The sequence below is a fragment of the Vulpes vulpes genome, chromosome 2 (genome assembly GCF_048418805.1).
Source record: "Vulpes vulpes isolate BD-2025 chromosome 2, VulVul3, whole genome shotgun sequence".
Classification (NCBI taxonomy): domain Eukaryota; kingdom Metazoa; phylum Chordata; class Mammalia; order Carnivora; family Canidae; genus Vulpes; species Vulpes vulpes.
In genome coordinates this window covers 5,990,458-6,017,179 of record NC_132781.1, presented here as the reverse complement: position 1 = coordinate 6,017,179, position 26,722 = coordinate 5,990,458, and the positions used below count along the sequence as shown (strand labels likewise).

The 26,722-nt window shown below is 43.3% G+C and overlaps 1 protein-coding gene across 1 annotated transcript; it reads right to left on the bottom strand.

Annotated features, from left to right (window-relative positions):
- Window positions 1–498: 498 nt before the first annotated feature.
- Window positions 499–17,571, bottom strand: JPT1 (Jupiter microtubule associated homolog 1). The gene is made up of 5 exons (XM_025999712.2): window positions 17,400–17,571; window positions 7,952–8,094; window positions 7,491–7,588; window positions 6,423–6,441; window positions 499–766 (listed from the first exon to the last, which is right to left on the bottom strand). Exons 1-5 carry the CDS (start codon window positions 17,453–17,455, stop codon window positions 618–620), a joined length of 465 nt encoding a protein of 154 aa, XP_025855497.1. The 5' UTR covers window positions 17,456–17,571; the 3' UTR covers window positions 499–617.
- Between the last annotated feature and the right edge of the window lie 9,151 nt (window positions 17,572–26,722).

The following is a 26,722-nucleotide window of genomic DNA, read 5'->3' as shown; positions in this document are numbered from 1 at the left end:
CTTAGCTCAGCGGCTAGTTGAGTTAGTATCTGGCTTATTTTTTAAGGTTCAAAAATTAAAAAGGCAGTTTTTTTTTTGCTTTGCAGGCAGCAAGGCATGAGGCACAGGCCTCTATTGTTCTGTATGGCACAGGAAGATGCTTTTAGCAAAGGGTACTCACTAATAGGTTTTGGCATAAAGACAACCCTGTGTTTGGGGGCCTGAAGATGCCTGCGGACTGTTTACTGGTCTGTCCAAACAAGGCTTGGTAAACCCAAGTAAAGCTGACAAAGAAAGGGTTTTAAAAACCTCAGTACAAAAGATCCTCTAACACATTTGGAACCAAATTGTTCTTAAAAACACTGTACTAAGTGTCACAAAACTTTCCCTCCAATCTACTACTAGAAAACACTCATGCCATGGCCTACAGACCCAGAGGAATCAGGACAGATAGAGAAACCTGTTCTTAAAAAAATTTTTTAAAAATTAAAAAAAAAAAAAAAAAAAGACAGCAGTACATAAAGTGCTTCTTTTTTAATGAAACAAATCCAAAAGATGTACAGTCAGGCTCAAGTTGTGCAGTTCACAAGCATGGAGAAAACAAACAAACAAAACGACAGAGTTCAAGAGAATCAGAGCTAACCCAGGACAAGGCTGGACTTGCCGCCAGGGGGGTTTCTTCGGGATGGCACTGGGGCCGGTGCCACCGGGCTGGGCACAGGGGCAGCGGGCACGGGCTTCTCCTCACTCTGCCCCAGGCTGGCCTGCAAGTCTGTGTCCACGTTTTCTAGGAAAACAGAAGGAAGTTAAAGCTAAAAACTATTTCCAGGTAAGATGAAGAGTCTAAGATTTGGAGGGGGGGATGGTTCAAATCATACCTAGAGAAGAAGGCAACAATCATTCAACCATGTCCCCCAAACTAATGACTGTTAGTCTTTTGCCATATTTGTCCTCAGGCTTTTGTCTGTGTGTGTTCTTTTCTTTCTTTCTTTCTTTCTAAAGATTCTATTTATTTATTCATAGAGACAGAGAGAGACAGAGAGAGACAGAGAGAGAGACGGAGAGAGAGGGAGAGAGAGGCAGAGACACAGGCAGAGGGAGAAGCAGGCCCCACGCAGGGAGCCTGACATGGGACTCAATCCCATGTCCCCGGGATCATGCCCTGGACCTAAGGTGGTGCTAAACCACTGAGCCACCCGGGCTGCCCAGTATGTTCTTTTCTAAATTTTACACATATATGAAGATGTTAAGTATTTTATCTATTTGTTTGCTCATTTATTTTTAAATACTTATTTATTTATTTATTTGAGGCAGAGAGAGCAGGGGGAGAGGCAGAGGGAGAGAGAGAATCCTCAAACAGGCTCCCTCCTGAGGCACAGAGCCTGACTCAGGGCTCAGTCTCAAGACCCCAAGATCATGACCTGAGTCAAAATCCAGTTGGCCATTTAACCAACTGAGCCATCCAGAAGCCCAGAAGATGTAAGTATTTTTAAAGATTTACAGATAAGCGGGACACCTGGGTGGCTCAGTAGGTTAAGTGTCTGACTCAGTTTCAGCTCATCTCATGATCTCAGGGTCATGAGGCTCCAGGCTCCACAGGGAGTCTGCTGGAGATTCTCTCTCCCTCTCCCTCTCCCCCTCCCCACTGCACTCTCTTTAAAATAAAAGAACTTTACAGACAAGCTATAGGCCCCTGACCCCCAATCCACTTCCATGTGGGTCTCTTCTCCCTATTTCCAAAGGGCCAACTAGGAGTTGTGTCTAATCCCTTGTTTAATGCATATTTATGTTTTATTCCTAACAGATAATACACACTGTTTTTTGTTGTTGTATTTGACATGATACAAACATCCTTCTTTTACACTCTCAGTTAGAACCAACCCAATCATTCCAAAGCTATAATTAGACAGACTGGAATAGGTACCCACAGGGATACCAGGGCTCCCGTCTTCAAAATGAACAGATACTATGCATCATCCTGAAGAGGCTGTGCCGTGCTCTACCCACATCCTGCATGAGTCCACCGTCCATATACCTTTACGTACCCACCATTTGATAACCAACCACCTCACTTTAAAATTTGCCAAACTGATAGGTGAAATGTTATTTTATTCCTGGTTTATGTTACATTTCCACGATTACTGGTGAACTTGATTTCCTTTTCTTTTCAAGTAGGCTCCATACCCAGGGCAGAGCCCAATGTGTATGGGCTGAGATCAAGAGTCATTTGCTTATGGTGAGCACGTGTGTGCTCGCTCGCTCGCTCAAAAAAAAAAGCTTTGCAAGGCAGCCTGGGTGGCTCAGCGGTTTAGCACAGCCTTTGGCCCAGGGCGTGATCCTGGAGACCTAGAATTGAATTCCACTTCGGGCTCCCTGCATAGAGCCTGCTTCTCCCTTGCCTGTGTCTCTGGCTCTCTCTCTCCCTGTTTCTCATGAATAAATAAATTAAACCTTAAAAAAAAAAAAAAAAAAAAAAAAGCTTTGGACACTTAACACTGAGGTGCCCCTTTAGATTTCTTTTCTTTTTTAAGATTTTATTTATTTATTCATGATAGACATGGGGGGGTGGGGCAGAGACACAGGCAGAGGGAGAAGCAGGCTCCATGCCAGGAGCTGGACGTGGGACTCAATCCTGGGACTCCAGGATAGCGCCAAAGGCAGGCGCTAAACTGCTGAGCCACCCAGGGATCTCATAGATTTCTTTTTCTAACCACAAAGATAACTCATTAAATTGACATCATTTATTAAAGAGATTACCTTTCCCCTACTGACTTGTAATATCTCCATTAATCAGGTCATTCCCATTTATATTAACTGGGTACTTTCCATGTCAAAGTCTTGAAAATTAGCCTATTATTACCCAACATTCTAGACATTGCTTGATGATCTATCCACTAATCTGTGAAATCCCCAACAAACATATATTTTTAATGAGGCAGTTTCCAAACTTGGAAAAGTCTTTGTTCCACGTCAAAAGTGACTGCAAAATGTCTCATCTCATTTCCACGTTACACCATCAAATTCAAAATTCAGTTGCATAGTCTGATACCTGCTCTAAAATAAAATCTCTCACACACGCACACACACAAAGACACCTTTAGGTGTAAGAACTTCACATGGACTTGTATTGGATACCAATGAAAAGTTTTGATTTAAAAAAAAATGTACTTTAAGTCCCTCAAAGACTATTAAAAGTTCATGTCCCTAAAACCACTTGTACTACATTTTTTAAAAAAGATTTTATTTATTTATTAATGAGAGACACACACACACACACACACACAGAGAGAGAGAGAGAGAGAGAGAGAGAGGCAGAGACACAGGCAGAGAGAAAAGCAGGCTCCCTGTAGGGAACCCAACGTGGGACTCGATCCTGGATCTCCAGGATCACACCCCAGGCTGCAGGCAGTGCTAAACTGCTGCACCACCGGGGCTGCCCCCAGATTTTTTTTTTTTTAAAGTAATCTCTATACCCAATGTGGGGCTTGAACTCACAGCCCTGAGATCAAGAATTCCATGCTCTACAGACTGAGCCAGCCAGGCACCCCTCCATAAAATGATTCTTTTTTTTTTTTTTTTTTTTAATTTGAGTAGTTTCTATGCCCAATATGGGGCTCTAACTCAGGACCTCAAGATCAGGAGTTGCATGCTCTACTGACTGAGCCAGTCAGGCACGCTTCCACAAATCAAGCTCATACCCATCAATCTTACATTTGTCTTTCATTATTAAGGGGGTGGTATTGTCTTTCACAACTAGGTAACATGCCAAAAAAGAAAGAAAGAAAAAAAAAAAGCACATATGGAGAATAAACAACAGCAGGCCTTAATTTAAATGTTTCTTTGTCTAGTCAGAAATACTCCAGCCAGAAAGAATGGAGGCTAGTCTGTTACGCCATCCCTTTAGTCTATAATGAGGCAAGTATAGGAACTGAAAGTAAGGCTTTAGAGACTTACACAGGGCCTGAAGAGAAAGCTATTGTTTGTTCAATCAAATAACTGAAAAATGGGATTTTAGACACACTCTACTATAATACCAATCTTTATACTCCTGACTTGTCTTTCTTGGTATTTCAACAAGGTAACTGAACAGACACTTCCATCATAATAAACAATAAAGTGGTTTATTATAAGGATGAAAGAGCTGGGGGTACCTGGATGGCTCAGGTTGTAGTCCCAGGGTCCTGGGATTGAGCCCCACATCATGCTCTCTGAAGGGAGCCTGCTTCTCCCTCTGCCTGTGTCTCTGCTTCTCTGCGTCTCTCATGAATAAATAAATTTAAAAAAAAAAGAAAAAAGGAAGAACTGGGAACACCAAGAAATGCGTCAGATTAACTTGCCTGAAGGCAGGAAAGACTTCGACCTAAACCCTGTGGACTGTCTCCCTCCGCTACAGATTTCCGACACATTCCCTTTGGCCACTCCTATGTTTAATTCCCCTAAAGAAGAAGGCAACTTTCCTTCTATCCAAACAAAATCTGTCTTGTATAAATTGAGTAGGAAGAAGGAAAAAAAAAAAGAAGAAAAACAAAAACAAACAGAGTAGCTGGGCTTTAGGGTTGACCTCTATGCCACCAGATGAATCTTGAATTATTATGCCCCTTGTCATTTCATGACAAATGAACTAAAAGTAAAGGCTTGTCATGCTATGCAAACCAATATGCTGTTTACCTAAAGCAACTGTAACCAACTGAACTGGGGGAGAATTTATTTATTTATTTTTAAGATTTTATTTATTCATGAGAGACACACAGAGAGAGAGAGAGGCAGAGACACAGGCAGAGGGAGAAGCAGGCTCCATGCAGGGAGCCTGATGTGGGACTCGATCCCAGGACCCCTGGGATCACACCCTGGGCTGGAGGCAGGTGCTCAACCACTGAGCCACCCAGGCGTCTCAGGGGGAGAATTTATGATTAGGAGGAATAATGACAAATTTTTGTTCCCCGAATTTCAAACTATATCCATTAGCCAAAAGTAGTGACTAAGGGTTAGCTAATAAGTAAGGCTGAGTGTGGAAGTATTTCAGAATATGAAAAGCAGCGAAACTGAAAAGCCCTGAAGACTTCTTTACCTCCAGAAAAGACTCTGCAAACAGAACACATTGGACACAAACAATAACCAATACACCTTCAGTCCAGTGAGAAAGTGATTTGTGCACTGAGGAAGAACCCAGGTAATGCTCACAGGTTCAAGGGATTTTTCTCCCTTTTCAATAAACACTATCTGAGGGGCCCCTGGGTGCCTCACTTGGTGAAGCATCTCCTTTGGCTCAGGTCATGATCCTGGGGTCCTGGGATCGAGCCCCATATCCAGCTCCCTGCTCAGCATAGAGTCTGCTTCTCCCTCTGCCCCTCCCCCCTGCTTGTGCTCTCTCTTGCTCATGCATACTCTCTCTAATAAATAAATCTTTAAAAAGAAGAAAGGAAGAAATTTAAAAAATGAAGGAAGGAAAGAGAAAGAAAGAAAGAAAAGAAATACGGAGAGGGCAGAAAAGGGCTCTGGTTCTTAAAACACCTGTTTCACGGGACGACTGCCACATGTAATGGTAGGAAGAGGCCCTGAGGAAGCAGCCTCTTCCTTCTTCTGGACCAGATGGCCTTCTGCCGGCTGCATTTCACTGAGTCAACTTTCACCTGATTCCTACTGCCTGACACACATAAGCCTTTCATTACATGCAGAATTAATTCTCTGGCACTTGTTAAGGAAGTGCCAATAAATACTTCAAAGATTGAAAATCATTAAATAAATGATTATAGCTCATTTCCACATATAATTGGTAACATGGATGCTAAAAATTTACATCTGCCCCCTAAATCATCATCCACAAGATCACAGGGGAACATGTCTTGCTGAATAAGCGCCTCAGTGTAAAATCAAACAAACTTGGCAAATTACATGTTGTGCGCCAAGCTTCAAATGCCAGGAGTCTTATTACTAAAAAGCTCTCATTAAGAATAACAGACACCAGCCTGACTACTGTACGTATTTGTGAAAGACTCTCCATTTTTCCTTCCTTCTGCATTTCTGACACTGCTCTCCCTCCGGCAGATACAAATGTGACCATGTTTGCAACTTCCCAGTTTAATTTTTCTCTCTTCCCCACCCAGTGTGTGCTGGCACTTGGGGCAAAGCCAGGTTTCACTCCCCAGTCTCTTTCCCCAAGACACAATTTCAGTAAAAATTCTGACTTATTCTAAAGCCATTTACAGGGGCAGCCCGGGTGGCTCAGCGGTTTAGCGCCGCCTTCAGCCCAGGGCCTGATCCTGGAGACCTGGGATCGAGTCCCACGTCAGGCTCCCTGCATGGAGCCTGCTTCTCCCTCTGCCTGTGTCTCTGCCTCTCTCTCTCTCTCTCCCTCTCTTTCTGTCTCTCATGAATAAATAAAATCTTAAAAACAATAAAAAAAAATTTACAGAACCAGAAATTTAGGCTTCTGAAGGACTCACCATGAATGTTGCCTTCTCCCTGAAAAAAAAAAAAAAAAGAAATTAAAAATTTACTTCAGTTTTATTTATTTTTTAAAGTTAATTTTTTTTAGTAATTTCTACACTCAACGTGGGGCTCAAACTCATGACCCTGAGATTGAGTCACATGTTCTTCTAGCCAGGTGCCCCTAAAAATTTACTTCGGATTTTAATTTTATAACAAACAAAGCAGTCACAGTTCTAAGAGGCTACTATCTATCTGTCCTCCACTGACAGATGTGAAATTTCATCTTGATGCAGTCAAGTTCAGGGGCAGGGAGCAACACAATTACATTACAACCTTTACTTTGGGAAAATGCTGCATGACAAGTTTCCCCAGGGCCAGCAATACCGAACACACCAAAAAAAAAAAAAAAAAAAAATTAACATTTATGCCAATGGTCTAATACCAATTAGCATTTCAGAGGATCTTTTATCAATGGGAAATGGTAAATTTATCTTTCCTTTCTCCCTCTCCTTTCTCCTTATCTAGCTGTTGAAGACCATCTATCAATTCCAAAACCCCACACAGGTCTCTCTACACTTGCATACATGATGCCTCTGTGCTCGGAGGTCCCTGCTTAGGAGGCCACCCTGCCAGGGTTCCAGACCCGCGCCTGGGGGCACTGGGACCATACTCCCTTGCAGACACCTGAGGGTAATGCCCAGTCTGCAGTCTCCTGGATTTCAGCTTAGAACAACTGAACAATGTTTGCCAACAACGATAACAGTCTTTGAACTCACAAATGTTACTCTGAGTTACGTGGGAAGTAAGTGTGATCCAGAAGTTCCCAAAATCCAGAGTGAAGGAGAGACTAATCCTACTGGTAGAAGAGATCTCTGTACACCCAGATCATATCACCTCACTCTTCTGACTTTATTCTTTATCCATCTTCCATTACCAATGTGGCCTCAGTCCCTTTCCTAATTATCTCTACATATGTAAGGTTCCAGTGGCAGAACTGAAGCTCTTAGTACAAAAGGAGAGAACTGAATTTCTAAACTGTATTAACCACAAAGTACCCTTACCCCCCAGTTTGTCACACTGACCTTCAGATCTAAGAAGTCCCCAGAGTTCCCTTCAGAAGAGTTCCTTCTCTGGGGTCCAGATGACTCAGAATCCTCTATGCCACCACTAGACTTGGCACCTGAATTAAAACATACTTCCTTGAAGAACACGACAGACAGAAAGAACTAAAGCAAAACATTTATTTTGTGAGTGATGTTCATGTTAGTCTCCTATTACAAAATGAGCTAAGTGTTAGGAACGTTAACTGAGGGCTTGAGAATTCTACAGAGGGACCAAATAACCCAATCTGATCTCAGTCCTTATTCTGACCCCTCGAGACTCAGTGGTTCCCACTTCCTGGTCCCCGTCTTTTCTCCACTGACAAGCTTTAACTGTAGTTGATCTTATTATGGTTGAACTAGATTTGGCTCACTAGGGCAGAACCAACGGTAGTTATTCATGCTGGGTCTGTCCCTTTGGTGATCACAGATATAAGCAGTACCTGCCGACTTGGCCCATGAAGGAGGATTTTCCTCAGGTGTCCCAAAGATGCTGGATGCCATTTTGTTCCTCCTCACAGGTTGTTCTGTTGGTTCATCAAAGCCTAATGAAAAATTGGATCCACCGCCTGGAGGCCGCAAAACCCTTGGAATAATTGCAAAACATCCATTTCAGATCATACCAAAACATTTCTCAGCACAAGTACTTTCAAACTCCTTTCATCCATCCCTCCTCCCCCTACCCTTCTCAAAGTGAGAGCTACTAATGGGAAAAAGGACTTGATTCATCATGGTATTAATTCAGCACAAGATCATACCCCGTCAAAATGGCTAAGTAGCAGACAGACAAGAAATAACAAGTGTTGACAAGGATGTGGAGAGAAAGGAACCCTCATGCACTTGTTGGTTAGAATGTAAATTGGTGCAGCCACTGTGTAGAACAGTATGGAGGGTCCTGATCCAGGAATTCCTCTCTGGATAGCTGGATACCAAAACAACAACAACACTAATCTGAAAAGATACATACACTCCTAAGTTTATTGCAGCATTATTTACAATAGGCAAGATATGGAAGCAGCCCAAGTGTCCACTGATAGATGAATAGAGGGGATGTGGTGTGTGTGTATGTGTACACACACAATGACATATTAGTCATAAAAGAGAATGAAACCTTGTCATTTGAGACAAAATGGATGGATGTAGGGGTATGATGCTAAATGAAGTAAGTCTGACAGAAACAAACACTACATGATTTCACTTGTATGTGGAATCTAAAAAAACAAACCAAATGAACAAACAAAAAATCAGAAATAGATTCACAAACAGAACTGGTGGTGGCTGGCTACTGGGGAGGCGGATGATGGGGGGGAACCAGGTGAAGGGGATTAAGAGGTACCAATTTCCCATTATAAAATAAGTCACAGGGCTGAGAAGTACAGCATAGGGAACATACTGAATAATACTGTAATAAATCCATATGGTGACTACACTTATCGTGGTGGGCATTTCATAATGTATAGAATTGTCACATACTATATGTTGTGCACCTGAGACTCATATAATATTGTATGTCAACTATTCTCAATAAAAAAACGTAAAAGTTGGGGATCCCTGGGTGGCTCATTGGTTTAGCACATGCCTTTGGCCCAGGGTGTGATCCCACATCAGGCTCCCTGCATGGGGCCTGCTTCTCCCTCTGCCTGTGTCTGCCTCTGTGTGTGTGTGTGTGTGAATAAAAAAAAAAAAAAAAAAAAAAAAAAAACAAAACCGTAAAAGTTTTAAAAAATTCAACACTCGGGGGACACTTGGGTGGCTCGGTGGTTAAGCGTCTACCTCCAGCTCAGGTCATGATCCCAGGGTCCTGGGATGAGTCCCACCATCAAGCTCCCTGCAGGGAGCCTGCTCCTCCCTCTGCCTATGTCTCTGCCTCCCTGGGTCTCTCATGAATAAATAAAATTAAAAAAAAAAAATTCAACACCGGATGTTAAGATACAAAATGCTGTTTTATAATATTTGTGTAAGGTTGTCTGACACACAAGACAGCTAAAACAGCCTGTCTCATGTTCCCTTTTAGGAGACAGCAGAAGACCTAACAGACCTCACCTAATGAGCTAAGCTGGATATATTTGCAGAGAAGTGTAGAAGCGCATCTTGTTATTTACGTATTCAGAATGCATTTCTGAGTGTATATATATATACATATATATACTTGTATATACATAAATATACATGTAAAAGTTAAGCTGACCAATTTAGAAGCCCAAGGAAAGCTTAGGACAGTCTCCTCCTCTCTCGGCATCACCAGGTGAGCCCTGTTTATACACTCGTACCAACACTGCGTGCTTCCTAGCAAACACGAGGGACTAGCCACAGGAGGAGGTCCGTAGGAGACACTGGTGGGAGGCTCCAGGCATGTTCGATAACCAGGCACTGTTGGACACCATCTATAGCTTTTGGTTCAGCAAGGGAACCTAGCACTTGCATGTTGGCAGAGCTTCGTGCCTCGGCTTGATCAACGTGTTCCCTCCCTGGAAAAACTCAATTTAACTTGTCCTGTCACTGCGCAAAAGAGAAAATGGACATGCTCTTACGGGAAGGTTTTCTAACTACTGATTCTGTTCCATTATTGGAGACAGGAGTAGTCTGGTCTCCTACTTCTTCCTAAATCAGTTTGAGAAATATTTTTCTAGAAGGATGTACATTTCATCCAAGTTTCCAAATACATAAGTTGTCATTTGCAAATGCAGGTCCTTACATTAGAAAAGAATGGAGAAATTAAACACTTGCAGTGCAAACCCTTCTAACTGTCCCTCTAAGGGTGTTCCAAGCCTTCATTTTTTATTTAAAGAGTTTATTTATTCACGAGAGACAGAGAGAGAGAGAGAGAGAGACAGAGACAGAGACATTAGGAAGGAGCCCAATGTGGAACTCAATCCCAGGATCCCGGAATCATGCCCTGAGCCAAAAGCAGACAGACACTGAAGCACTGAGCCCCCCAGGTATCCCAAGTCTTGATTATTTTTAAAAACTACTGTTGCATTCTAAATGTTTTGTCACGTCCATTATTTTCTTCTTTGGCCCAAACATTATTTATTGAAAAATATATCTATAAGTTTCCAAACATAGGGGTCTTTCTGGTTTATTAATTTTTAACTTTTTTTAAAGATTATTTATTTATTCATGAGAGACACACACACACACAGAGAGAGAGAGAGAGAGAGAGAGAGGCAGAGAGACAGGCAGAGGGAGAAGCAGGCTCCATGCCCGGAGATCCCGGGTCCCCAGCATCACGCCGTAGGCTGAAGGTGGCACTAAACCGAAGGAGCCACCCGGGCTGCCCTTAATTTCTAACTTTTAATTATAACACAGACAACAGCCTGTGTGACATGAATCCTTTGAAATTTGAGATGTGCTTTAAGGCCTAATATGTGGTCAATTTAATAAATCTATATATGCTTGAAAAGAATGTGTTTTGCCAGTGTTCTATAGCTCTATTAGGGTCAAGCTGCTAACTGTGAGTTGTTCAAATCTACTGATTTTTTTAAAAGATTTTATTTATTTATTCATAGAGACACACACAGAGAGGGGCAGAGACACAGGCAGAGGGAGAAGCAGGCTCCATGCAGTGAGCCCGACATGGGACTCCATCCAGGGTCTCCAGGATCACGCCCCGGGCTGCAGGTGGCGCTAAACCGCTGCGCCACCGGGGCTGCCCAAATCTACTGATTTTTAGGTATGTTCAACACTTAATGAGAGAATCTATTAACAATTACTATTACAATGAAGAGTTTGTCAGTTTCTTCTCAGAATTCTGTCAAGATAACAGTTCTCTCTCAAAAAGATTGCCACTGGTGGCACTTGGGCAGCTCAGATGGTTAAGTGTGGGACTCCTGATTTCAGCTCAGGCCATGATCTCAGGATGGTGGGCTGGAGCCCCACAAGCCCAGAGCCCCGTGGTGTCAGGCTCCTTGCTCAGCAGGGAGTCCGCTTATCCCATGTCAGGCTCCCTGCATGGAGCCTGCTTCTCCCTCTGCCTGTGTCTCTGCCTTTCTCTCTCTGTCTCTCATGGATAAACAAAATATTAAATAATAATAATAATAAATAAATCTTAAAAAAAAAAAGTAGAAGAGGCACGCCTGGCTGGTTCAGTCAGATCCTGCAACTGTCAATCTTGGGGTCGTGAGTTGGAGCCCCATACTGGGTGTAGAGATTACTTGCCCAATGCAGTACCTGATATCGGATCCCCAGATCATGACCTGAGCCGAAAGCAGGTACCCAACCACTGAGCCACCCAGGTGTCCCTTTTTTGTTGTTGTTGTTTGTTTTTAAATATTTTATCTATTCATGAGAGATAGAGAGGGAGGGAGGCAGAGACACAGGCAGAGGGAGAAGCAGGCTCCATGCAGGGACCCTGACTGGGACTCGATCCTGGGACTCCAGGATCACACCCTGAGCCAAAGGCAGACTCTCAAACACTGAGCCACCCAGGCGTCCCTATACTAACTTTCTTTTTTTTTTTTTTTAATTTTTTTTATTTATTTATGATAGAGAGAGAGAGAGAGAGAGAGAGAGAGAGAGAGGCAGAGACATAGGCAGAGGGAGAAGCAGTCTCCATGCACCGGGAGCCCCACGTGGGATTCGATCCCGGGTCTCCAGGATCGCGCCCTGGGCCAAAGGCAGGCGCTAAACTGCTGCGCCACCCAGGGATCCCCCTATACTAACTTTCTAAAGGATATTTTGATAATATGTGTCAACTGTTTGCTTTTTATATGAACGGGCATTTCTACTTCCAGAAATTGTTTTTTTTTAAAAGATATTTATTTATTTATGAGAGATCCAGAGAGAAAGAGAGAGAGAGAGAGAAAGAGGCAGAGACACAGGCAGAGGGAGAAGCAGGCTCCCTACAGGGAGCCTGACGTGGGAGTCGATCACGGAACTCCAGGATCACACCTGGGGCTGAAGGCGGCACTAAGTGCTGAGCCACCCAGGCTGCCCCCAGAAGTTGTTCTAATTAGATAATCAGATATATGTACAAGGAGACTCCTGTAAAAATGTTAATCTGTAAATAAAATTGGGAATACCCTAACTGGCCATTAGTAGGGTCTTAGTTATCAAGACATGTCCATACAACAGAAAGCTGTATATAGTAGGATCAGAGTTACCTTCATCAGCAGATGTGAAGTTATCTAAAACACAGTGAATGAAAAGCGTTGGAAAAGAAACATAAGGCCAATTACATGTTACATAAAACAATGTGTATATGTATGGATACACTTATCTAGCTGTGTGACCTTGGAAAAACTGCTTAACCCCTTAATGCTTTGGTTTTCTCTTCTATAAAAAAGGTTTGTAGTAGCTGCCTCGTAAGACTATTCTAAGGATATCCTATAGACTGTGCTTAGAACAGAACCTGGAACATAGCCATCATGTGTTCCTAGCTACTATCATCATAAATAGACATAAATGCCTGAAAGTACATACACCACAATGTTTTCCAGGGTTTGCGCTCTCAGATGGGATTTCAGGTGAATCTCAATGTCCTTTTTTTATACATCATATTTTTCTGTCTTGCCATAATCTAAAATTCTTTTTTTTAAGTGTGTGTGTGTGTGTGTGTGTGTGTGTGTGTGTGTGTGTTTTAAGCAATCTCCACACCCAATGTGGGGCTTGAACTCACAACCCTGAGATCAAGACTCCCCTGCTCCACCAACTGAGCCAGCCAGGTGCCCCAATCTAAAATTCTTTTGAAGGTTGCTTCTGGGTTCCACAATTCCCTGAAAACCTTTCTTTTGACAATACTAGTTTTCCCACTGGCCACTGCATGTGATCATTTGTGGACACCTACATCCACGCAGGACGGCATGTTACTTGCATCTTTCAACAGAAATCCCAGTTCCTCTGCTCCCTCGGGTGCAGCTGACACCGAGGCCGGGGGTCCCCTTCCTACCTTGTCCCTGCTACCCACAAGCCAGCAGACGCAAGCCTTGGTGAAGCCCTGACAGCAATGAAGGAAATGTGACCAACTATCAACAGGGCCTCTCCACTTTATCCAGTCCTTACCTTCTTCACCAATCCAGCTGAGCCACTTCCCTGAACAGTGGGCTTATCCCCACTTTGGGTATTTGCTCCCATCTTTACTCCTGCCTAGAGCGCTCTCCACCCTTGCCTCAAGGGCTCTTCAAAATCCAGCCTTAACCTCTTAAACCTCCACCTCCTCCATAAAGCTGATGAGTAGAACCTTCCAAAGGCTCAAAGAGTATAAGGTAGCACATGGAGGAAAAGATGGCAGATCCTCTCCTTTTGGTGTTAAAAGTGCCTGAAAGTAAATGTTTTTGGCCTGTGCGTCATGCAGTCTTTATCAACTATTTGGCTCTATTAGCACAAAGGCAACTATAGTCAACATGAAAACGAGTAAGTGCAGCTCTGTTCAAATAAAACTTTATTTACAGACACTGCATTTGATCATGTAATTTCCACAAGAAATCAATATTTTTTTAACAATCATTTGTGAATATAAAAATCAGGTGTCCACAGCATTTCAAGGGCAATAGTTTGCTGGGCTCTGTTCCATCTAGTTCAACAGCCTCACTTTTTGAGAGCAAAGTGAAGCCTTTGAGAACCTCTGAAGAAACTGTCCAATATTACTAAACTGACAAAGATGAGGACCAAAATCCAAGTCCTCAAGTCCCTGGCAGGCATGTAAGAAGGGCTCAAAGTGCTGAAACACAGGGAGCATACGAGGCTATTTTCTCTTTCATTTTCATACAAACCTATGTAGCTGGTCCTGATTAGCTTCCGTGTTTTCCAACCTTAGACTGTCTTATACTTCTTCTAGTCTTCTAGCATCCTCCCATGAATCCCATATTTGTGTTTGACCACAGTAATATTCAATATGCAATTTACACTAAATAAAAATGTCATTATTTAACCCCTAGGGCAGGGGGTGAGAGGAGACCCATTATGGTTTTTGTAACATGTTAAAATTAAAACTCTATTTTTAAAAAGTTTCAGACATTAAATATCCACTTAGTTTAAATTAATTATATGGATTAAGATAAGTGTGTTCAGGGGCACCTGGGTAGCGTCTGACTCTTGATTTTGGCTCAGGTCACAATCTCATGGGTGGTGGGATTGAGACCCACATCTGGCTCTGTGCTCAGCAGGAAGTGGGTTTGAGATTCTCTCTCTCTCCCTGTCTGCCCCTCCTCTCCACTCACTTGCTCTCTCTCTCAAATAAATGTTTAAAAAAAAAAAAAGTGTGTCCACAAATATGTTTTATAAAGATGGTAATTGTAGGTTTGCTTAATTAAATCTGTTAAATCATAATTAAAGGTGGGTTATAAATTCTTAATAGGCTTTCTCTCTCATGCTAAAGTTCTGGTTTTTATCGACCAGGTTTTTATCCCTTGTTCCCCAAATCAACAAAGACACCTGAAATAAAATCAGAATTAACTTGCTTCATTGTCATCCCCTCCATTCCCTAGGGATTAGAATGATTTTTTTTTTCTTCTCATCATAATTAAACCTTCATGAGTTATTTTAGCAAGATGAAAATCTCCAAAACCCTGGTGGCTTGGGAAGTATTTTTTGGCTTAAAAAAAAAAAAAAAAAAAAAAAAGACACTAGCACCCAAACATCAGCTTAAAAAGAAAGTCAAAGCTCTGAGCACTCAACTTTTTAAAGGTCTGTGTTCCTCCCGCAATAGCAGGTAATATCTACTCCAATGACGTCAGTGTTGTAGAGCCCATTTGTTAACAGTGAGACATCCCCAAACAAAGGATTTGGATCATAAGACAGAAATTATTTCAGTTTTATTTTTTTAAGATCCTCTCATTCTGATCTAAACCAAGATTACATATTTGAGACTCAACAAAAATGTGCACGTGTGCTATGGATAGCAATTTTTTAAAGAAAATTACTCATTTTCTTTCTTCTTTCTTTAAATCCCAGAGTTCACATGTGATCTTTGCAGATCATCCCCTACCAGACTAAACTGATAATGTTGCTTATGGAGCCTGAAGAATGTTACTTCAGAAACAAGTGAAGAATCCGATGAGATTACAGAGGAAGGAAAGATAAGAAGTAAATGTAAGGACAAAGCTCCAGTCCAGAGATCACAATATTGGAGGGAAGTTGATGACAAAAGGTGAATGAAAACATTTATTCTGCAGAACCAAAAACCATTCCCATCTCACATCTCCAATACACCTATCAAAAAAAAAAAAAAAAAAAAAAATAGCACGGGGATCCATTTGACTCGGTTACTGAAATTCTTTATGAAGCACTAAACAGCACTTAACCCCAAAAGATAAAACCTGATTTATAACAATGTGTCAGATTTCACATTCCAGCCACTACAGTCTGACCAGCAGAAAGTTGACCGCATGGCACAAAAAGAAAAACCAAGGTGCAGTGTGTTCCAGTGTCCTCTGGAGAAAAAAAAAAAAAAAAAAAATGATCTCATTGCAAGGATGACAACAGAAGAGGGAGTGACCAGTATTTTCAAACGTCTCTTCCTACTCAATCAAGGTCCCCAACCTGCAAGGACCCACCAATTTTTTTTTTTTTTTAAATCTTTCCTACTCTTTTCTACATTGTGTAAGATAAAGGGATGAGTTGAAAAGGAGGGTCATGTCCAACCTAGGGCTCGGTGCTTGAGGCCAGCTTTTTGTTCCCAAGTTCTCCAACCCCTGCGAGGCACTATGAGGCACTATTTCACAGCCGTCTTCTTAGCCCCACAAAATGGCTCCCTTTGTGCCACTTGCCCAGGACCCCAAGGCTGGCCACACTGCAGGTCGTGATCAGTGAAGAATAGGTGCCCAGAAAAAGTGGAGCCTAAGCTCCCCACAAGCCTTGAGCAGGATCCCAGAAATGCCCCCATCCTACCTCAAAAGGAACAGGGTGCCAATTAGCCCAGACAATGTGGACACCTTGCACCGGTTACAAACCCTTCCATCAGGTCAGGCAAGGGCTCGGGAAGGGAGGGCTCCAGTCCAAACGCCCAGGGGCTTCTTCCCCCAAATGCAGTAGCAACACGGGCCGGAAAGGCCCCGGCTCCCCAGGTGGAGACGACGCTACGGAAGAGACAATGGATGTCTCCGGCCCCGCCCAAGAGCTGGAAGCCGCCTCCAGCTCGGGAACCCGGGCCAGCGGAGAACTCCCTCGGCAAACGTCAAAGGGGGAAGGGGCGCGGGGCAAAGGTGGGATGCAAAGAGCGAGGTCCGAAGGTGTGAGCGCGGAAAACCCGCTCCGACTGCTCCACCCCCTCTCGCGTCCCGAGGTGGGTCTTTTCTTTCCTTTGTTAGCGGAGGGGAGGCACTTCGCAGGGGGCTGGCGGCGGGGTCCTGGGCGGGCGTGGGGGTCGCGATCACCGGCCCCGCCCGACCACAAATGCCACCTGCCGGGCGGGCCCCCGCGGGTCGGAGCCCGCAAGATTCGATCGCTGCGGCCGCAGGAGGGGCTGTCGCGCCGGGCGGGGGCCGCCACCTGCCCCGGGCCAGGGACGCGGCGAGCGCGTGCCCAGGGGTGGGACAATGGGGGGGGGGCCTGCCCGGGCACCTGGGGGCCGAGACCACCGCCCTGAGGCCGGGCCGGCCGCGCCGCCAAGGGAGGGCAGCAAACGCTCTCCGCGTGGCCCGACTCCCGAAAGCCGGCAGCGCCGCGAGGGCGGGCGGCCCCGGCCCTGCCCGGCCCGGCCCGGCCGACCCCTCGCTCCGGGGGAGGAATGAATGGGAGATGAGCGGCAATCGGGCGGGGCCGGCGCGCCCGGCTTGCGCGGCCGCACAAAGACGGAGCCGACGGCCGAGCCCCGCCGCCCGGCCCCGCACGAGCGCGGCGCCCCGGGCACGTTACTGCCAACGACCGGCCGCCCGGCCCGCGAGGCTCCGCCGGGGACCGGCCATCCCACCCCCTCGAGCTCCGCGCGGGGCGGGCGCGGCCCCGCAGCCTCACCGAGAGCTATTCCTGCTGTTGGGATCGACTCCCTTGAAGGTGGTGGTGGTGGTCATGGTGCCGAGGAGCGAGGTAGGCAGGCGCGGGAGCAGAGCGCTGAAAGGGTCGGGTCCGCGGGCCGCCGAGCAGCTCCCCTCCCCACCGCCTGCGACCGCTGCAGGAGCCTCCGCCGCCGCCTGCCTCCCCGGCCGCAGCCTTTATACGGCTCGGGGAAGCCCGCCCCCACCCTGCTGCTATTGGCCAATTCAAACAGCCTTTTTCGTTCCTATTGGTTCCCTGGAGTGCCAAGCATCGTGCTTCTCCTCGACGGGCTGCGGCGGCCCCTGCTCAGCCTAAACCCGCCCCCTTCCTGGTCGGGGTAGGTCTTTGGAAGTTCCCCCTCCCCCACCCCCCCAATTCTCGGTGATGATTGGACAAAGGACAAACCTGCCCCGCGCTGGGCACAAGTGGTGCTGGCTGTCACCGAAGAAAGTTACCTGGCAGGGGAAAGCTCGCCCTGGGCGAGCTGGAACCCACAAGCCGAGGACGGATTTGCCTTTTCCACCCACTTACTCGCCTTACTCATGGGGAGAAAGCAAGGGCATGCTCCTTAAGGGACGGAAATGTCTGCTACAAACTGACATTCATTGAATACCTACTGTGTGTCCCCTTTGGAAATACGACAGTCTCAAAACAGCAGCACTATGAGTCAGCAGCAGAAACCAAGCCAAGATGATCCCTTTTAAAACGACTGGAAATTCTTCACATTTTAATGTTACTATTTAGCTGTAAATGGGTGGTGCATGTACTAGACCAAAATTACAGTCGTTCCGATTTGAGGGCCTGTTCTAAGGCTAGTTAATGCGCGGCGGTGGAGAACAGTCACATCCCTCGCTACCAAGACGATGGAGCAGCCCTGGCCTCTGCAGCTGTTTATAATCCTTAAGTCATGACTCTTCCACCTGTCTGGGTAAATCTATCCCTGCAACAAATGCAGACAACACTTGGAGCGCTCAAGAATGGCTGTTTACAATATTCTAGTAGGAAAGTTTTGAGCAAATCAGAGTGGAGGCCTTCCCATGTCATGCATGTTTCCTCAAGGCAGACCTTTTTCAATATTTCCATAAAAAATCGAACATTCCTATTTATGTGGCCTCCTCTTTCCTGGAAGTTGGAAGTTTGTATTCTTAACCAATCTCCTGGGTTTTCATGAACAGCCAGAGAGAATTTCTTTTCTAGGAGGCATGGATCATATATTTATATGCTGACCGTTTGTTTGAACTAAAATCTTCCCATTCTTGGGATGCCTAGATGGCTCAGCGGTTAAGCCTTGCTTTTGTCTCAGGGTGTGATCCTGGGGTCCCGGGATCGAGTCCCACATTGGGCTCCCTGAGGGGAGCCTGCTTCTCCCTCTGCCTGTCTTTGCCTCCCTCACTGTGTCGCTAATAAAATCTTTAAATAAAATCTTCCCATTCTTAAACGGTGGGCCTAAATTTCCAAAACTTTTATTACTTTTAATCATTTGTTTCCTAAAACTTTTAAAACACACACACACACCTTCAGACCAAGCTAGCCAGTGAGCACACATGCTCTCCTTGTTTAAGTCATATAATTATCAACTAGGAGGTAAGCAGAGTATGGGTGGTTGCTATGGTAGACTCCCACAGGAGAAATCAGAGCTTGAATCCAGACTCTTACCTCTTCTGAGCACTAGTTGTCCTACTTGTAAAGGACAAAATAGTATTCCAATTCCACAGAGTTGTAAGGACTGAATGAAGTAATGGATGAAAGTGCTTGGCTCAACGTGTAAGCCATCATTAAAGTGATAGCTATGCTTATTTCCAGACACACTTGGAAGGTAATCACAAACTTTTTAATAGTCTGAGTTGTATTTATGTGTTAAATGAAACGTTTGGATAAATCTTCAGGTGGGTCCCTTTTTTTTTTTTTTTTTTTTTTTAACTAGGCTCCATCCCAACATGGGGCTTGAACTCAAGACCCAGAGATCAAGAGCCACATGCCCTACAGATTGAGCCAGCCAGGCATGCCAGGCTGGGTGGGTCCCTTTTGGCCTAAACTTTTGAGTTCACTCTAGACTTGCCCTATTACCTCCCTCCCCTGTAGTAGAAAAGACAGGTTCATGTGGCAATATGCCACTGGACTGGAAATGGGAAAGCCTAGGTTCTGGTCCTGCTCCCTTAAAAAGACACTTCTGAGTCATTTATGCTCTTGAACCCAGGTTCCTCATCTGTAAAAATGGGGTTAAGGGCACCTATTTTAAGTTGTTGTGAAGGTTGAAATGAGGTAATTTTAAGAACGTTGTACTTGGAAGGGGCATCTGGCTGGCTGAGTCGGTATAGCATGCCACTCTTGATCTCAGGGCTGTGAGTTTGAGCCACACAATGGGTATGGAGATTACTTTAAAAAAATAAAATCTTTAAAAAAAAATGTAGTTGGTAAACTAAAGCTTTCTATTGCAGCTGCCCCATCCTGGCTGCACATCAGAATAACCTATGAGCTTTTAACGAATACAAATGAATGCCAGTCCCATCTGAGATCTACTGAATTCGAATTTTGGTTGGTGAGGGGCAGGTAGAGTCTGACCATGTATATCTTTAAGAAGTTAAACAGATAACTCTCACACTGGCTTGGGCTGAGAACCTTGGCTTCAAACGCAAGGGATCCATCTCTTAATCTAATGATTTGTAAAGAAGAATAAATTATGTAAAATACATATCTGATTAAGGCTATTTCAGGCAGGCCTGCTTGGTGCATTGTATTTTATTTTATTTTATTTATTTATTTATTTATTTAATTTTTTTTTTTTTGGTGCATTTTATTCTTTATTTTATTTATTTATTTTTTTGGTGCACTGTATTTTAAAAAAGAATTTCAGGGATGTCTGGCTGGCTCAATCTGTAAAGCATGTGACTCTGGATCTCAGGGTCATGAGTTCAAGCTCCACACAGAGCTTGAAAAAAAATTTATTAATAAATCTTTTAAAAAATAATAAATTAAAATAAAATAGGGGCACCTGGGTGGCTTAGTTGGTTGGGCATCTGCCTTAGGTTCAGGTCATCATACCAGTATCCTGGGATCAAGCCCTGCATCTAGCCCCATGCTCAGTGGGGAGTCTAGTCTGCTTGTCCCTCTTCCTTTGCCCCCCACACCCCTCCCACTCATGCTCTCTCAAATAAAATTTTAAAAAATAAAAAAGAATCTGCCTTAAATAATGTAAAATTGTCAGAATTTCCAGAATGACAAGCCTTCCTATTTACTTGCTCATGTCATATAATAGTTTTGACTAAAATCTCTATACTCCACTTTCTGCTACAAGATGGAGACTTGTGGTAAAACATGATACATAGCTCTAGCTATAATGACCTTTGCTCCAGATGACCAACCCAATTGAAAATGGGACATTAATAAAATTATAGTCGATTCAAAAGATCAACACAGGGATCCCTGGGTGGCGCAGCGGTTTAGTGCCTGCCTTTGGCCCAGGGCACGATCCTGGAGACCCGGGATCGAGTCCCACGTCAGGCTCCCGGTGCATGGAGCCTGCTTCTCCCTCTGCCTATATCTCTGCCTCTCTCTCTCTCTCTCACTGTGTGCCTATCATAAATAAAATAAAATAAAAATTAAAAAAAAAAAAAAATAAAATCATGAAGGTCGGGTAGGCCGGATGGCTCAGCGGTTTAGCGCTGCCTTCAGCCCAGGTCATGATCCTGGAGACCTGGGATCGATCCCGTGTTGGGCTCCTTGCATGGGGCCTGTTTCTCCCTCTGCCTGTGTCTCTGCCTCTCTCTCTCTGTCTCTCATGAATAAATATTTTAAAACATAAAATAAAATCATGAAGGTCCATCATTAAATTTTAAAATACATATGGAAGACTATATCAATACAAACAAAATTTGCTCTAAACCCTTCGGTTCACCTAAAAAAACTAATGAAATATTTAAGACAGATGAAACCTTATGACAAGGAATGGTCTAACAGCTATTTCTTTCTTTTTCTTTTTTTTTTTTTTTTTAAGATTTTATTTATTCATGAGAGAGAGAGGCAGAGACACAGGCAGAGGGAGAAGCAGGCTCCATGCAGGGAGCCCGACATGGGACTCAATCCGGGGTCTCTAGGATCATCCCCTGGACTGAAGGCAGTACTAAACTGCTGAGCAACCCGGGCTGCCCTACTTTTTTTTTTTTTCTCCCTAACAGCTATTTCATTACTATAACAATGTTTTTCAAACATTTATGAAGCAGAATCCAAATATATAGATGAATAAAGCAGCTGTGATTTAAACTGAGCAGAGGTTACGAAATCCTGGCCCCTTCTGCTTCTCCATCCCTAGCTGGCCTTTCTATCCACTATCCTTTTTTGGCAGAACCCCATGGTTCCATGCAATTTCAAAACCACTGCCCTATATGTATGTTCCATTTTCACCTGCTTTTTAAATACAGTGAAGGGGAGAATGAGCAGTTATCTACTAAGCAGCAAGTACCCTCTGACTTCACTTAGTTTCATGTTGCCACTTCCCTACTATATTCCAGTACTAATGTTCATTTCTACTTCAATTTAGAAAGCCTAGTAATCAGTGTTCCCAGGAAGTTTTTATAAACCCAGTGTTCTCAGACTTTCCTCAGAACTCAAATCTATTGTTCCGAAGCAGGTGGCAAGAAATTACTATTTAAAAGATATCAAGAAATATTTAAAGCTCTAATAATTTTCCTTTAACATGGACATAAATCTTGTTGGCTTTTAAATTTGTTGCTGGGTATGTGGAGAGTTTTATTCAAGAATGCAATGTACAATTTACTCAAAATAGAACAATCTAGAAGTTGTTCTTCACCACTTGATGCCTACTAAGGTAATAACTAAATTTAAATGAAACACAAAAATATGCACTAAAATAGCATCTCTTGGCTCTCAAGCATGTTTTTTGCCTCAAATACTACCCACTTTGTTCTGACCCCTCATAATACCAACCTGCCCCAATTTATCCCAGAATGCCAGGGGAAATGGGCAATCTAGAGGGCCTTATTATTGGGATTTACTCCACCTAGTTTATGCAATTGGGTTTGAATCAACGTCTTAGATTATTTTCTCTCACTCTGATCCAGAACATGTTATAAGCTGAACCCAAATGAAATTGCAGACAGTTGACTATTTCTAACCTACAAGAACAGTAAACTATGATCAAACATTAATGTTTTCTTAAATACTCTATGCCCAATAACCCTGAGATCAAGAGTTGCATGTTCCACAGACTGAGCCAGCCAGGCACCCCAATACATTTTCTTATATTTTCCATTATTAAAATGCTACTCATGTGCTTTTGAATTTCACTAAGTAACTGAACTAATGAATCACTCATTGACAAGTATTTCTAACAAGGGTTAGAAACCCCAGGATTGCAGGGTGCCCCATGTCACTTGTGTGTGACTTAACCACACATATTTACACATACATTCTGTATCCATCACTCTTACAGCCAAATTTAGTATGCATCTGTCCATTCTTTTCTTAGCTATATCCTCACACACAAAGGCATATCAATGGCACAGGGACAACTGAAGGCGTTTGTTTTCTCTTGAAACTCATTTGCCATAATATAAACAAACCACCTGAGATATGGAAAATGGCGGTCACATTTCGCCTACTTTGATAAAGGTAAACAAAATGGCACATATCCTCTACTGGTCTGACATGCCACTCTCAAGTCCTTTTTAATCACTGAATTGTGGAGGGAGAGCGTGATTCCTATTTCCCCACTCTTTTCCCCTTCTCTAGACTGAGCTGAATAAAATGATGTGGATTTTGTTCACTTTCCCCAATCCCATGCTACTATTTCTATATTTAATAAACAAGCAAAAAACTCCTCTAAGCCATCTGTCCTGCTCTCCTAGAGATGAATCTGGCCTCCTTTGCAAAAACAATTGCTAAAATTACAAACAACCAATAATTTTTAAAAAACAGCATGCCCTGAAAAATGTGAGAAAATTCTTCCCTTTAATATTCTAAATTCTGTAAACTTGTGGCAAAGTTAGCCATATAATATGCCTTAAAAACATGAATTGCAAAAAAACAAACATTACATGACAATTCTGAGACTTCAAACAGTTTCATAAGGGCCCCAGGGGTATAGGAAATCCTAAAATGATCTCATAGTCACATGTCACTGCTTACAGGGAAATAACACTCCACATTCCAAATAGATTAAATTCCTAACCTGTTTATATGCTCTATTCTAATTATGTTCCACTCTGAGGAACTCTTTTCATTAGCTAACCACTATACAGACTAAAATCTCACTATAAAGTGTGTCCTACTACATGGAGGACCACCCTTCAAATCACCACCTACACAATCAGAATGTTGAAGCATGTAGTGGACAGGTCTTTGGTTCTTAGGATATTGGAGAATCATTAATATTCTGAGGACAGTTTCTCCTTAAAGACTCATTAATTTTTTTAAAGATTTATTTTTATTTATTTATGAGAGAGAGAGAGAGAGAGAGAGAGAGAGAGGCAGAGACACAGGCAGAGGGAGAAGCAGGCTCCATGCCGGGAGCCCGACGTGGACTCAATCCCGGGACTCCAGGATCGCGCCCTGGGCCAAAGGCAGGCACAAAACCGCTGAGCCACCCAGGGATCCCCTTAAAGACTCATTAGGACACAATTTAGCATTAAGTATTTATGAAAAAAATAACTGATGAGACAAAGATTGTATGGTTTTAAAAGAGAATAGAAAATTCTTGCTGTTTTTCATTTACATTAAGTGCAAGGCATCAGCACAGATTATGGAAATCTGTTGAAACCTCGGCATCCTATGGCAGAGCCCTTACTGCACGCTGAAAATAATAACTTTTATTTAAAGAGTTCAGTACGTGGGAGGCATTGTGCTAGGCAGCTAAAACGTTTATTATCTCATGTAATTTTCACCATCCACAAGGTGCTTAATTAACTCTTAAGAATTGTGATGATGCTTCCCAGAATTGCTTCTCAATTCTATACTGCTTTGAAAATACATTTCTAAGGTAGGACCCAGGCACAGGTATGTTTTTAAAAGCTTACCAGGAGATTCTAATGCAAAACCACAATCCAGCATCAGTGTTAATCATATTTAAAAGCGGCAGTATCTTAACTCAAAAATAAACCTCAGCAGGACAGTTGGATCTCTCCAATACACTGTAACTCCCACAAGGACCTTGGCAAAATTCTCCAACAAACTTCCCTTAAATCCAGGGATTCCACTTTCTACTGACCTCCTGCAGTCCCAATCTCCTACACAGAACTACACACTCTGACCAGAGTCTCCCATTTCTCCTCAAACTAGGTTACCACTCCCCGTCTTCCATTCCACATCTTCCCCTTTAGGGAGAATATAATTTGATCATCAAATTAATTTCCACAAAATCATGAACAAGCAAAAAAAATGAACCAAACAACTTGATACTATTTTTGAAAAGTTGCTAATACCTTTTGCCTTGGCCTCAAGCAAGTGTGTATGAACAGGAGGGGTGCTTGGGAGTATAAACTTTCTCATCTCCCTGTACAGAACTGTGTTCACTTAGATATTGTTTGCCACTTTAAGGATATGAACATGGGGTGTTATTTGTTTTAAATTTATTCATGAGACACACAGAAAGAGAGGCAGAGACACAGGCAGAGGGAGAAGCAGGCTCCATGTGGGACTTGATCCCGGGACTCCAGGATCATGCCCTGGGCCAAAGGCAGACGCTTAACTGCTGAGCTAACATGTGGGGTATTAATGTGAGCGCAGCCAGAAAGAGTGGAGCTAAATTGTCCCAATTAATCAAAATGGCAGTATTAAGTCCCATCATTTGAACCTCTCCTCTGAAGGCAAAAAAATTAAAATGCAAAGATTACATTATTTTCAATAATTATTTTCAAAGTGTTACTTAAAAAGTGCTCCTTAGGAGGGGATCCCTGGGTGGCGCAGCGGTTTGGCGCCTGCCTTTGGCTCAGGGCGCGATCCTGGAGACCCGGGATCGAATCCCACGTCGGGCTCCCAGTGCATGGAGCCTGCTTCTCCCTCTGCCTATGTCTCTGCCTCTCTCTCTCTGTGTGACTATCGTAAATAAATAAAAATTAAAAAAAAAAAAAGCGCTCCTTAGGAATGCCTGGCTGGCTCCCTAAGGAGAGGGGGCAACTCAATATTGGGGTCATGAGTTCAAGCCCCATATTGTATATACAGATTAGAAATTTTTAAAAAAGTTCTATAAATTTTGCATAGAAAATTTGTCTTTCAGGGCACCTGGTGGCTCAGTCGCTTAAACATCTGCCTTCAGCTCAGGTCCTGGGATCCAGCCACCTCATCGGGCTCCCTGCTCAGTGGGGAAACTGCTTCTCCCTTTCCCTCTTCCCCTGCTCCTGTACTCTTTTGCTCACTGTCTCTCAAATGAGTAACTAAAATTTTAAAAGAAATTGTTTCAGGTTTCTACTGTTTAGATATTCCTCCCAACATGGCAAAAACTCAGACATGACATGTTAGTAAATTCCCACTTAAATAAGGCCCACTTCAAGACCCTTTACATAATAAAGTTCTCTGGCTTGAATTATAATCCTAATTTTTAATTTTTAGGGCACCACCAAATTCTACCACTTAACAGTACCTAGTACAACAAATCAAGAGACAGGCACTTACCTAAGAATTCTTGGGGGCAGGGTTCCCACACAGATGCACAATATAAATTGTAAAAGTAGGTTGGTAACATTTTACACATAGGAAAATAAAAGTTGTTGGCTCAAGATTAACTCATATATACAGAATGAAAAAAGTATGGAACAGGGGCGCCTGGTTGACTGTCAGAAAAGCATGCAATTCTATCTTGAGCTCATGAATCCAAGCCTCACATTTAAAAAAAAAAAAAAAAAAAAAGCCCACCCTATGTATCACCTGCTGCCTGGGAAACTCTCACCATAAAAATGGGGGATGTAAAGAAAACCTATGTTGCAACAGTGGTAGAGTGAACTAATTGACAAGTCATGACAGGACTTGGGGACCTGATGCCAAAAGGCCACATTGGTGAATACGAAGGGTGGAAATTCAGTTTCTTGAGTACCAATATGGAAAAACTGAATTAACAGGCATCAGACCTATTCTCCAGTCCCAGTTTTATAATTGTCTAGCTGTGTGACAAGTAACAACACTCTGGAATTCAGCTTCCTCATCTTTAAAACAGGGGTTAGAATTAGGAAATCTAAATCTCTCCAGCTCTATTACTCTGTTTACTCGTTCTATGGCTGTTACTCTTCCCCATACAACTGTATTTAAAAACTGTGATGCCCTGCATATTTAAGGCTGATAAGCATGGATAGATG

Excerpts from the sequence above, each read along its gene's own strand:
- JPT1 (XM_025999712.2), bottom strand. The coding sequence starts at position 17,455 with ATGACCACCACCACCACCTTCAAGGGAGTCGATCCCAACAGCAGGAAT. Across the intron at positions 8,095-17,399 it reads AACAGCAGGAATAGCTCTCG|GGTTTTGCGGCCTCCAGGCG; the intron begins GTGAGGCTGCGG and ends AATTATTCCAAG. Across the intron at positions 7,589-7,951 it reads TTCATGGGCCAAGTCGGCAG|GTGCCAAGTCTAGTGGTGGC; the intron begins GTACTGCTTATA and ends GTTTTAATTCAG.